The sequence below is a fragment of the Periophthalmus magnuspinnatus genome, chromosome 20 (assembly GCF_009829125.3).
Source record: "Periophthalmus magnuspinnatus isolate fPerMag1 chromosome 20, fPerMag1.2.pri, whole genome shotgun sequence".
NCBI lineage: Eukaryota > Metazoa > Chordata > Actinopteri > Gobiiformes > Gobiidae > Periophthalmus > Periophthalmus magnuspinnatus.
This window is the reverse complement of record NC_047145.1, coordinates 20,865,869-20,878,831: the sequence shown is the minus strand read 5'-3', so window position 1 is coordinate 20,878,831 and position 12,963 is coordinate 20,865,869. Positions and strand designations below refer to the sequence as shown.

Genomic DNA, 12,963 nt, shown 5'->3' with positions numbered 1-12,963 from the left:
CTGGATTTCTGTTTTTTTGCACAATTTGTGAAATGAAGACGAGACCTGCTGGGATTGGAGATGCCAACGCAGACTGGATGGGGTGTCTTCCATCCAAACTCAGTGCCATGCCTCTCAAACATCTCGCTGTGCCAGGTGAGTCTTTAGGTTTTCTTTGGGTCTTCTCTGGGTTTTTGCTTCAACTCAGCTACATTTAAACTATTTTGCAATGTTTTCTGTGTTTTTTTAAAAGGTTCCCATGATTCATTCACATATTGGGTGGATGTCTCTGCTCCTGTTGGCCCAGATCAGAAGGTTTATGTGAAGTACTTGGCCACTATGTTCAGTGTCGTGGCCAAGAAGGTCATGGTGAAGTGGTCCATGACACAAGTTCGTCTCTTATTATCATCATTATTAGCAGAAATAGTAGTAATACTTTAATCGTTAATGACCTAAAGCGTTTATGTATTCCAGAACCTGACTTTTAGGGAGCAGCTGGATGCAGGAATTCGATATTTTGACCTGAGAGTATCGGCCAAACCAGGAGAACCAGAGAACGAGATCTACTTCATCCATGGATTGTTTGGGCACAAGGTAAAGACAAACATATTCAACACTTACCCACTTTTTAATAAGACCCTGCTAGAAATTAACCTGCATTTTCTGTCTGTTTTTATCTCAGTTTTGTGTTTTTCTTGTTATGGATGCAAAACACATACCCTCCTTTTTGTTTTGTCTGGATTCATGCAGTTTGAACCTGGTCTGTGTCATGAGTGGCTCAAAGGTCGATACAGATGTAAACATCACACATCAGGGTCACTGTAACTCAAGAGAATTCCTGTTTTGGTCATAATTCTGCACAAAACATGAGCTAAAATCTTGTTAAACTAATGTAGAAATGCAGTGGTTGCTCATAATCGTAGCAGGGACGGTGCGTGGGTTCTGTTTGTTCAACTTTTAACTGCAAATTATGAACGATTTAAGGTTCTGTATGACCCAAAACTGACTCTTGTGAGGTTCAAGTCATGTTTTAATGCTGTTATCTCTCCTCAGAACTCAAAAACTCTACTGAAAATGCTCTGTCCACACTGTTCTCCTCCACGCAGGTCAGAGATGGGCTTCTGGAAATCAACTCTTTCTTATCAAAACATAAAAAAGAGGTAAGAAACACTGTCTGTATATGATAACACATGTATTTAAATTGATCGTCAGGCTTAATAACAGATGTGTTTTGTGGTTTAGGTCGTGTTCTTGGACTTTAATCACTACTACGCCATGAACGCAGACCACCACGTGTACCTCATCAACATGCTGCAGCAGGTCTTTGGTTCCCGGCTGTGTTTGGACTGCACTGTGGAGGGAGTTACTCTGGACTACCTCTGGGACAAAAGATATCAGGTAACAGATATGAAACTACAGTCTGTGATAGTCCAATGAGGTTTGTCTGGTTTACACTGGTCCCTCGTTTATCGCGGGGGTCACGTTCTAAAAATAACCCATAACAGGCGAAATCCACGACGTATTAGCTTTATTTTTTACTTTATTCTATATGTTTTTTGCTGTAAAACCCCTCACCACACACTTTATACACTTTTCTCACACAGGCGTTAACATTTTCTCACATTTCTCTCTCGTTTAAACTCTCTCAAAGTTCAAACCTTCGTAGGCGTCTTTGTCGGTGCAGAACGTTTCATCGACATTGTGGGTTTTGTCGGGGAGAAAACAAATTGCAAACGTACAGCACTTCAGAGTCACACTGCGATACAACGTTTATGTAAATTTGTCTGAACACATTCTGTACTGGACAGGAGACACGGCACGGAGGAGACTGATGGACAATGGTCTACAGTCCAACAGCCAATCAGGACGCACAACACAATGCTGTGACATGTCCGCTCAGCTGATTTAAACAGATATCCCAGGTGATAAAAAAAAGTGGTAAAAAGGCCCTTTAAACCAGGACGAGGGGCGTATTTACTCTCACACACCTGGGATACTGTCCTGAAGAAGTCGGACTGCAGATGGCGCTGTCGTCCTGCCTCCACTGGTAGAAAGACAGCACCCAACCCTGTGTAAGTCAGCTTATAGGACACGTCACCGCAACATAACTTGACCACTGTGAGGCGCTAGTGAGCAGTCCAAACTATCAAGGAAAACAAAATGTCATAATGGCAGGCAAATTGGACCAAAAGATGCAGAACTCGAGGAATGTTTACAGTGTTTATTTACAGTTAGTGATAAATGGTACAGTAACGAGGATAGATCTGGCGATGAGCGGGGACGAGTTACGAGCCAGAATCCAGGGGCGAAACGTGGAGCCAGCGGAGACGATGGTGCGTGCAGCACCGGGGCAGGGAGCAGAGTGCGAGCCAGGGTCCGGGGTCATGGAGTGCAGGGACGTAGACAAGGTGATCAGAGCCAGGACGAGGAGCAGGGTGCAAGGTAGGACCCAGTGACGTGGAGTGCAGAGACGAGACAAGACAGTACCAGGGCTGGGAAGCAGGGTTGGAGCAGAGCCGGGAGCGCTGGAGCTGGGACGGTCCAGCAAGCAGGATGTAGACACGCAGACGATCTGGCCCCGAGAGTCTGGTCCTGGCTCCTGTTATCCACAGCAGGTGGTGGTGATTGCGCTGATGGGCTGCAGGTGTGCACGGGAGGAGCCAGGAGCTCCGCCCAGCTCCGGCAGGTGAGGGAGGGGGAAAGAGTAGGACAGGAGGCAAAACATGGGGCAGGAATAGTGCGGATCGTGACACAAAAACAAACTAAACCTTCCAACAGATTTCCATTACAGTACAATAGGACTTCTTATTGATACCACAAATAATTATATCACCATCTATATTTCAAGGTTGTAATGGCATTGTAGGAGACATAATGGTGACTGGTTGCTATGGCGATGCCTAAGGTTCACGTGGGTAAAGGTGACGTGGCAGTATTTTCGAAGACACCGGGTTTCCTGCTGTCTGGGAGTGGAGAGGGAAGACGCCGAGTAGCTGCTGTATTTTTCGTTGTCCGCTTCATTTTGCTGGTTACTACACTGTTTTTTGTAGGCCTACATTATATCATCTGTGTGTAACCTGCATTAAACAGTACTTCTAGCCTACTTCTTACAAACGGCAGCGCGTCAGACAGAGGTACTGGACCCGATCTCTTCTCTAAGCGACACAGAGTAACATGACATGGGCTAGTTAAGTGACATTTCTATTTATCACAAGTTTATGCAGTTAAAAAGTCACATTTGTTGCTTGCACAAACTCTATATCCTACAGTTAAATATTTATCAAAGTATTTCTTCAGTTATCTTCCGCAGGTAGGTTTGGTCCACATGTAATAGTAGCAGTAGTGGCTTAACCTGCGTGGTAAAGTAATCCTCACAGGTGACCCTCGTGCTCTGGAATTAGTGTCATCTCATTAGGTTGTCAATCTAATTTGTTTAATTTACTTGAGAAAAATCCTTTAAACAAATACAGTGTCTTCAGATTTTTGTTGCGGCTACTGTTTCCGCTCCACTAAAGTGTCGTTAAATCAGACGTATTCAGCAAAATGGACTTTTCTTCAGAGCGTTTAACCGTGTCATAGTTATGTCCTTGTCATTTATTCAGTGAGTGTGTGGAGTGATTCATATTCAGACTTGTTGCTTTTATTACGTTGTTTTAGATGAATATTGTGATTTAAAATGTGTAAATTCTAACATAATGATCCACGAATGTCGCAGATTGTAACTATAGAGCGACACAAGTACAATATGTCTGATTTAACTGGTAAGAGAAAGGCAGAGGTGACGTTAACGTTTATAAACAGCAGGGGGCAGTGTTGATCTTTTATCCAAATGTACGTGAGCCAATAGGAGGGTGGAATTCCATGTTTAAACATTTTAGAGGTTTAGAGTCTTTAATATGTGGATTTTAAAAATGTATTTATGTAAAACTAAACTGATTAGCAGAAATATTTACTATACTTTTGTTGTACTGTTGATTTTGTTGTACATGTGCCATTACTTATTACACTTACTATTATTAATCAAAATTTAAAATGTTATTCTGTTTTGTCAGCGGGGGATGAAATACTCAGTTACTTAAGCAAAAGTGCAGATGCCGAGATAAAAAGTTACTCAAGTAAAAGTATCACGTGGAAAAATCTACTTAAGTAAAAGTATTGAAGCACCCGTTTAAAAATGCGCTTTAAGAGTAAAAAGTAAAAGTATTTCACATAAGTGTTGTTCATTTGTTAAAGTGTAAATGTAGAAATATTGATTCAAAAATGATTGGCCTACATATTTTTGGTCAACAGTTACAATACGAATCAGTTTAGTTTTGTTTTAGTCACGAACATGGTAAAAATAACCCCTCAAATCAGAAGAAAAGAACTTTTTACTTTTCAGTCCTGTTCAAAAATATAGTGGAGTCAAATGTATTATTTATTTATTCTTTTTTTTATTTTACTACTATTATTATTATTATTTATTTTATTTTTTTCATATTCTGTGTGGTTTGTTTCGATTTCTGATCAACTTCTGAGCCCGTAATATTGTTTTCCATTAATATAACCACTTATTATGCTTACCATACTTAGCTATTTCTTTTCTTTTCATTTTCTTTTTCTTATATTTTATTTAATTTTATTTTGATTTTATTTTACTTTATTTCATTTAATTTTATTTCATTTCATTTATTTTATTTTTTTATTTTATGTATTTATTTTATTTAATTTTTTTTGTATTTATTTATTTTACTTTATGTATATATATAATTTTTACTACTTGTACTTTTTTACCTTCACCACTCCTTGTTTAGACTTTTTTGGTTACAACAAACCCTCTTTAATTCGTAGGTCATAGTGTTTTACCATCATGCATCAGGGCAGAGCGTCCCTGTTTTGTGGCCTGGAAACAAGATCCCTGCTCCGTGGGCGAACACGACGGAGCCCGGCAAACTCCTGCAGGTCAGAAGTGAAAACCACAGAACTTTACAGAAAAATCACACCGGTTTATTACAATTTTCTTTCCTTTCCTAGTTCCTCGACACCACCTTGAAGGAAAGGAAGACTCAAGGCTCCTTCCACGTGTCCCAGGCCATCCTCACGCCGCGGGTCAACACAGTGGCCAAAGGTCTGGTGTGGGGCCTGCGCAGTTATCTGGTGGAGAAGTGAGTCACGATTCATGTGGTTCTGCGGACACAGCGTTCAGATACACAGTGAGGTTTTATATAATAGTCATTTCTTAGATGGAAAAGCTGTAATGTTTTACTTGACCTCATTTAAACCCATACAAAGAGTTTTTTTCCCATAATTCGTCTGCGTAATCCCTCAGTTGTTTAGGTCTGATCCATAGCAAAAGAGAAATTAAAAAATCTGTCAACTGGACAAAAAAGTTGTAGGAGTGAAGACGTTTCTCTGCTCGTTCAAGCTGCTTTTTCACTTCTGGTCAGATTACTCCTGGACACTGCCTTATATCTGTCTGTAGGGGGCGCTAACGACACTGAAACTAACACAACTCTTTGTTTATAGTCTCTGTTTGTCGGCTTGGACTATTGAGCTACTATAAATGTAAACTGGGCCAAAAAAAAAGTCGCCACCTGGATTTAATTAAGGAAATATGTTGGTGTTGCTGCAGTTGGTCCGGTCGAGGTTCAGCAGAATGAGGTCAGACACCGGAATAAACTGAATGACCAGGTTATTACATCAGTGGATTTGTTCTTCCCTGATGACACGGGCAGATTCTGATGAGAATGACAGGATTCAACGGGATCAAAATGTGAAAGAGAGAGACAGGAGCATGAGACAGAGAGAGGGAGAGAGGGAGAAGAAGGGAGAGAAAGGGAGGCTGGGAGGGAGAGGGGAGAGAGAAAGAGAAGTAGAGGGAGAGACAGAGAGAGAGGGAGAGAGAGAGAGAGGGAGAAACAGAGGCAGGGAAAAAGATGCACAGAGAGAGGGAGGGAGAGAGAAATAGAAGTAAAAAAATAACCATATAGAAATTGTACAATGTAATAATAATAATAATCATAATAATAGTGAATAATAATATAATAAATAATATGAAAAAGTAAAAATATTGTGATATTTCTCTGTAGCGATATATCGTGCTTCAAAATATCTGCCTTATGTCTGAGGCCTCCATTCCTGTTCAAACAAGGATAGTCTTTCCTAACAAAATCTGCCTGTTTAATTCCCGTCTTAAACCAACTGCAAACAAAAGGCGTTTTTAGTTTCAATGTAGTTAGCGCCCCCTTCAGACAGATAGAAGTCAGTGTCCAGCAGTAATCTGACCAAAACTGAAGAAGAATCGGTTTGGACGAGCAGCGAAACGTCTTTTCCAGTTGACAGATTTGAATTTTCCTTCACACTTTTATCCATAATGTGTTTATTTTCTCTCTGCACAGCTCTTCACTTTATAACTGTTTGATTACGTCTTTACAAATGATCAGTTTTCGTTCGAATCCGGGACTAAACTTGTACAAATACGCAACATGTCGTGGAGCAACAGTTTTACACAGAGGATTTATTTGAACAAAACTTGAGTTGAAGATTATGGTCCCGAGAGGATATCCAGGCTTAGAGAGTTCATACTTGACGTTCTTTCGTGAAATGATGGATAAAAAACTCAGGGAAGGACGCGGTGGCGAGACAGGATCTGGCCCGATTCTGCACTTTCAAGGAAATGGGGTCGTTTATCAGCGCAGGAAAAACAACTCACTTCCTGGTTTTGTTCTGCGCGCCGTGGAAATTTATTCAAAAAATCCAAGAATGTAAAACTGTGATATTAGCTTATTTCCAGGGAATTCTTGCACTAAAAGCTTTGTTTGTTTGTTTGTTTGTTTGTGAAAAAAGGAACCTCCCCACCATCATGTCCTGGGTGGAGGCTCAGAAACCAGGAGTGGGCGGAGTCAACATCATCACTTCGGACTTTGTGGATCTCACAGACTTTGCCAACATTGTCATCAAGCTGAATAATCTTTTGTTATCGGACAAGGATCACAAGGCCAGATGACCCCGGCCGCTGCTCCTGCCAAAATCTGACAGGAATTCAGAGCTTTTTCACGGAATTTTGGTGAATAAACAGACTAACTGCGGACGTAAAAGACCCGTCATCATGCTATTTTATGATCTACGTTATGTTTCCTCGTCACAAACAGACCTGGAGTTGTGTTTTTTTGGTTTCATTCACGCGTATTTAACACACAAACTCTGCATATTTAGGCTGAGTTCTTCTCTCAAACTGAAAACACTCTGTTCCACCTTGTGATGTCATCGTGTGGTAATACAGGAAGTGCTCTACCGTGTTTTTAAACTCCACACACCTTCAATTTAGATGATTTCAGCTTTGGAAATTGCCGATCTCTACTGAACTAAAGGTAAAAAAAGGAGCTGTTAACTTGAAAACTACCACTTCATGACATCACAAGGTGGAACAGAGCGTTTTGAGCTTTCGAGATTGAGACAAACTAATAATAAAGTGTTAATTTTTCATTTTTTTCATTTGTTTATTTCAAACACAGGTACAGTTAAAGCACATGTCACAATCTGCTCTTATACAAGCTCAAAAAAAGAGTAAATATCTCCCAGTATAATCGTTATAACTTAATGACATAACATGAAAATAAATGTGTTTAATATTCAACGTGGCCAGTCAAAAAGGATTCCATGACCCACACTCATTCATTTGTTGTGTTTAATATTTTAAGTGGTCAAATATAGTTTAAAAAAAGTCATAATAGTGTTATTCAAACATGTGTGAATGAAACAAAATGCAGCTCCAGGTCTGTTTTTGAGGAGGAAACATTAAAACACGGACTAAAACTCACAATTTTCCATCAGTTTTGTGTAATATAGAAATTTATATCATGAGGTTGAAACTTTGAAGTTGAAATGCCAATATGTGGATTTCATTGTCTCTAATAATTAAGATACATAAACCAAACTGTCTCTTTCCTTCTTATGTTTTAGGATTTAAACATGTGTAATGTTTAAAGATGCTAAAAAGCAGAAGTGAGGATAAACTCTCAGAATTTATACTTTATTAAACATGTTTAGTCAAACCAGGACTAAACCAGGACCGAACCAGGACCAAACCAGGACCAAACCAGGACCAAACCAGGACTAAACCAGGACTAAACCAGGACTAAACCAGGACTAAACCAGGACCAAACCAGGAGTAAACCAGGACCGAACCAGGACCGAACCAGGAGTAAACCAGGACCGAACCAGGACCGAACCAGGACCGAACCAGGACTAAACCAGGACTAAACCAGGACCAAACCAGGACTAAACCAGGACCGAACCAGGACCGAACCAGGACCAAACTAGGACCAAACTAGGACCAAACTAGGACCAAACTAGGACTAAACCAGGACCGAACCAGGACCGAACCAGGACCGAACCAGGACCGAACCAGGACCGAACCAGGACTAAACCAGGACTAAACCAGGACTAAACCAGGACCAAACCAGGACCAAACCAGGACTAAACCAGGACTAAACCAGGGCTCAGTTGGTAGAGTGTTTCTCCACTAACCCACAGGTTGGCGGTGCGATTCCAGCTCCAGCACAGATGAAACTGTCATTGTGTCAGTTCTGGCCCTAGATCTGTTGTTGAATCTGTCCCTTTTCCCCCGATCCCGTCTGTTTGAGCTCTTGTCGGTGATTGGACGACTGTTTCCCCGCGTGGCCAATCCTGCGGCTCACCTGCAGCCGCCTCCCTCGACTTCAGAAGATTCAGCTCACCTGTATGTGTCTCTTTTGTTACGTCACTAATGTGGAAGTGACCCCGTTTTGAGATAGTCTGTGTGTAAACTTAACCTTTGTTTCTTTTGTTTTAAACCTTGCCAGTACCTTCTGTTTAAGTATTTCAGATCAGATTTGTTTAGTTTACCTTTTACAACCCTGTTTATTAATTTACTTCTTTATTTTATCCAGTTTCCATCCTGGTTTTTTTGTTACTTCCCTGACCTTAGACGAGCTGGTGTCCTTGGGCAAGACACTTAAAAAAAAAAAAAAAAATGCTTTGTATATAATGTCAACATGTTAAACTGATATTTAAATCACACAACAAACAAAAATATCGCCTGTAGACATCTTTACCAAACACATAAAGGTGGCATAGCTGCTGTCACGACCTGAAACAGCGACAGGAAGAAGAATCAACGCCCTTATTATCTTTATATTATGAGATAAATAAAAAAAACGCGACAAGAAAATACATCTCTCACGCTCCGACCTGAGCTTTTTTTATGACATTGTTTTCCAGAAACCAGAACCCTAGACTGCGCCGGCCCAAAGTGTGACAGAATTTACGACCTCACTATAAACTCTCACTAAAAATGCAGACAATGCCACTATAGGGGGGTCGGAAGGGAAAAGGTGGAGGCGAAAAACGTGCCACTTGTGCTGTAAAGCTGACACTGCTCTGCATAAAGAACGTATATTTACACACTTTCATAGTTTTACTGGAGAGATGGCAGTAGAATCCAGTTAAACGCAGTGTATATATATATAGAAAGTGCATATAATAACAAGGCTGTATGTAGGATGTGCCACTGCAGGGGTGGGTAATACGACAATAATCGATTTATTGTTAGTTTTTGTTTGTTTTTTTTATAATATTGCACAAAAAGTGAATTGGAAAAACACAGTAAAATTGGAAACACTTGCATTTTTATATAGCACTTTTCCATTTTTTCCATTCCCAAACGCATTCAGACACTGTGGGGCGAGGTGTTAAGGGGTTAAGTGTCTTGCCCAAGGACACAAAGACAGTATTCATGTATGGGAGCTGGAATTGCACCGTCAACCTTTGCGTTAATGGATCTAACTGCTCAACGAAACCACTCAACTGAGCTATAGTTGCCTTATATCATATTATTTGGAAGACGACATTGCGTTATTTTGTTTTTTTCTTTTGGTTTTAGTATCAATTTTTTAACTATTTTATGTTTATTATAGTCAAATTTTGCAGAGCTTAAAAAAAAGGAACTGTATAAATTCGTATGTGCCTCGGGGTCCCACTGGAGGAGCTGGAGGAAGTGTCTGGGATGGGGGAAGTTTGGGAGTCCCTGCCCCGGATAAGAGGAAGAAAATGGATGTACACACGTGGACAAAATTGTTGGTATCGTTCAGTTAATGAAAGAAAAACTCACAATGGTCACAGAAATAACTTGAATCTGACAAAAGTAATAATAAATAAAAATTCTATGAAATTTAACCAATGAAAGTCAGACATTGCTTTTCAACCAGGCTTCAACAGAATTTAAAAAAAAACAAAAAACTCATGAAATAGGCAAAGACAAAAATGATAGTGCCCTTAACTTAATGCACAACCAGTCAAACGATTCCTGTAACTGTCAATGAGACGCCTCTGCACATCTGTATATTTTCAAGTACATCAAAATATTTATTGCGTAGTATTAAGATTACTGCATACTCTTGCTGTGTTTGTATGAATGCTCAGATTGTTACTCTGCGTCACATGGACAGTAGTCGTGCTGCATTTTTGTGGTCAGAGTCGAGCAGGACGGTACAAAAATGGAGCGAGAAACATTACAACAAACTCAAACGCAACTGATGCTCTTCTAAAATCTGTCGTCACTGCTGTTACTACGGCTGATTTAAATTAACCTAGGGATGGGACGATAAACAGGGTACACAATGATCGTTCCTGGGGCGTTTTATGTAATGGTGATAATTGTCAATAAAGATAATCGACATTACGTCACCAGAATGTGCAGAACAAACATATTTCTCCTGTTGGTCTCGTCTGGATCACTGTTGTTTTCATTTATAACCAAGTACAATACTATGACAGTGTAAATATGGAGCCTGGTCTTAATGTTAAAATTATAATTGTTCATATCCAGGTCATTTTTAAACTGTCAGCGATTATTGAATTCACAATTATCGTGATGTGATGATTAATTGCAGTTATTTTGGTCTTGTGATACCAAATTTCAATGTCGTCCCATGAGGAACAGGAGCGAGTTTACATAACCGTACTGGGGTGAAACTAGGACCAAACCAGGACAAAACCAGGACTAAACCAGGATCAAACCAGGACCAAACCAGGACTAAACTAGGACTAAACCAGGACCAAACCAGGGCTAAACTAGGACTAAACCAGGACCAAACCAGGACCAAACCAGGGCCAAACCAGGGCTAAACTAGGACTAAACCAGGACCAAACCAGGGCTAAACTAGGACTAAACCAGGACCAAACCAGGGCTAAACTAGGACTAAACCAGGACCAAACCAGGGCTAAACTAGGACTAAACCAGGACCAAACCAGGGCTAAACTAGGACTAAACCAGGACCAAACCAGGGCTAAACTAGGATTAAACCAGGGCCAAACTAGGACCAAACCAGGACCAAACCAGGGCTAAACTAGGACTAAACCAGGACCAAACCAGGGCTAAACTAGGACTAAACCAGGACCAAACCAGGACCAAACCAGGGCTAAACTAGGACTAAACCAGGACCAAACCAGGGCTAAACTAGGACTAAACCAGGACCAAACCAGGGCTAAACTAGGACCAAACCAGGACCAAACCAGGGCTAAACTAGGACCAAACCAGGACCAAACCAGGGCTAAACTAGGACTAAACCAGGACCAAACCAGGACCAAACCAGGGCTAAACTAGGACCAAACCAGGACCAAACCAGGGCTAAACTAGGACCAAACCAGGACCAAACCAGGGCTAAACTAGGACTAAACCAGGACCAAACCAGGGCTAAACTAGGGCTAAACCAGGACCAAACCAGGGCTAAACTAGGACTAAACCAGGACCAAACCAGGGCTAAACTAGGACTAAACCAGGACCAAACCAGGGCTAAACTAGGACTAAACCAGGACCAAACCAGGGCTAAACTAGGATTAAACCAGGGCCAAACTAGGACCAAACCAGGACCAAACCAGGGCTAAACTAGGACTAAACCAGGACCAAACCAGGGCTAAACTAGGACTAAACCAGGACCAAACCAGGACCAAACCAGGGCTAAACTAGGACTAAACCAGGACCAAACCAGGGCTAAACTAGGACTAAACCAGGACCAAACCAGGGCTAAACTAGGACCAAACCAGGACCAAACCAGGGCTAAACTAGGACCAAACCAGGACCAAACCAGGGCTAAACTAGGACTAAACCAGGACCAAACCAGGACCAAACCAGGGCTAAACTAGGACCAAACCAGGACCAAACCAGGGCTAAACTAGGACCAAACCAGGACCAAACCAGGGCTAAACTAGGACTAAACCAGGACCAAACCAGGGCTAAACTAGGGCTAAACCAGGACCAAACCAGGGCTAAACTAGGACTAAACCAGGACCAAACCAGGGCTAAACTAGGACTAAACCAGGACCAAACCAGGGCTAAACTAGGACTAAACCAGGACCAAACCAGGGCTAAACTAGGACCAAACCAGGACCAAACCAGGACCAAACCAGGGCTAAACTAGGACTAAACCAGGACCAAACCAGGACCAAACCAGGGCTAAACTAGGACTAAACCAGGACCAAACCAGGACCAAACCAGGGCTAAACTAGGACTAAACCAGGACCAAACCAGGGCTAAACTAGGACCAAACCAGGACCAAACCAGGGCTAAACTAGGACCAAACCAGGACCAAACCAGGACTAAACCAGGACCAAACTAGGACTAAACCAGGACCAAACCAGGGCTAAACTAGGACTAAACCAGGGCCAAACCAGGGCTAAACCAGAACTAAACCAAGACTAAACCAGGGCTAAACCAAGACTAAACCAGGGCTAAACCAAGACTAAACCAGGGCTAAACCAGGACCAAACAGAAATAAAGTCCAGACAATTTACTTAATAAGAAATAAATACTTGTACAGAGTCTGCGCTGACTGAGACTGAATGTGCATCTACACAGTGAGTTTTACACCAAACTATCGTGGGAGGCTTCCATAGATTAAACTTAGATCCTGTCAGTCGTACTTTGTCCTATTTATTTATTTATTTATTTTGCTGTGAGATAAACTG

At 41.3% G+C, this 12,963-nt stretch overlaps 1 protein-coding gene across 1 annotated transcript; it reads left to right on the top strand.

The window, feature by feature from the left end:
- Nucleotides 1–7,005, top strand: plcxd2 (phosphatidylinositol-specific phospholipase C, X domain containing 2). The gene is made up of 8 exons (XM_033985793.2): nucleotides 1–135; nucleotides 233–369; nucleotides 454–573; nucleotides 1,086–1,139; nucleotides 1,222–1,377; nucleotides 4,810–4,920; nucleotides 4,993–5,123; nucleotides 6,805–7,005. The coding sequence occupies exons 1-8, from the start codon at nucleotides 33–35 to the stop codon at nucleotides 6,962–6,964; spliced, it is 972 nt and encodes a 323-aa protein (XP_033841684.1). The 5' UTR covers nucleotides 1–32; the 3' UTR covers nucleotides 6,965–7,005.
- The last annotated feature ends 5,958 nt before the right edge of the window (nucleotides 7,006–12,963 follow it).

Excerpts from the sequence above, each read along its gene's own strand:
- plcxd2 (XM_033985793.2), top strand. The coding sequence starts at position 33 with ATGAAGACGAGACCTGCTGGGATTGGAGATGCCAACGCAGACTGGATG. Across the intron at positions 1,140-1,221 it reads TATCAAAACATAAAAAAGAG|GTCGTGTTCTTGGACTTTAA; the intron begins GTAAGAAACACT and ends TTTGTGGTTTAG. Across the intron at positions 5,124-6,804 it reads CGCAGTTATCTGGTGGAGAA|GAACCTCCCCACCATCATGT; the intron begins GTGAGTCACGAT and ends TTGTGAAAAAAG.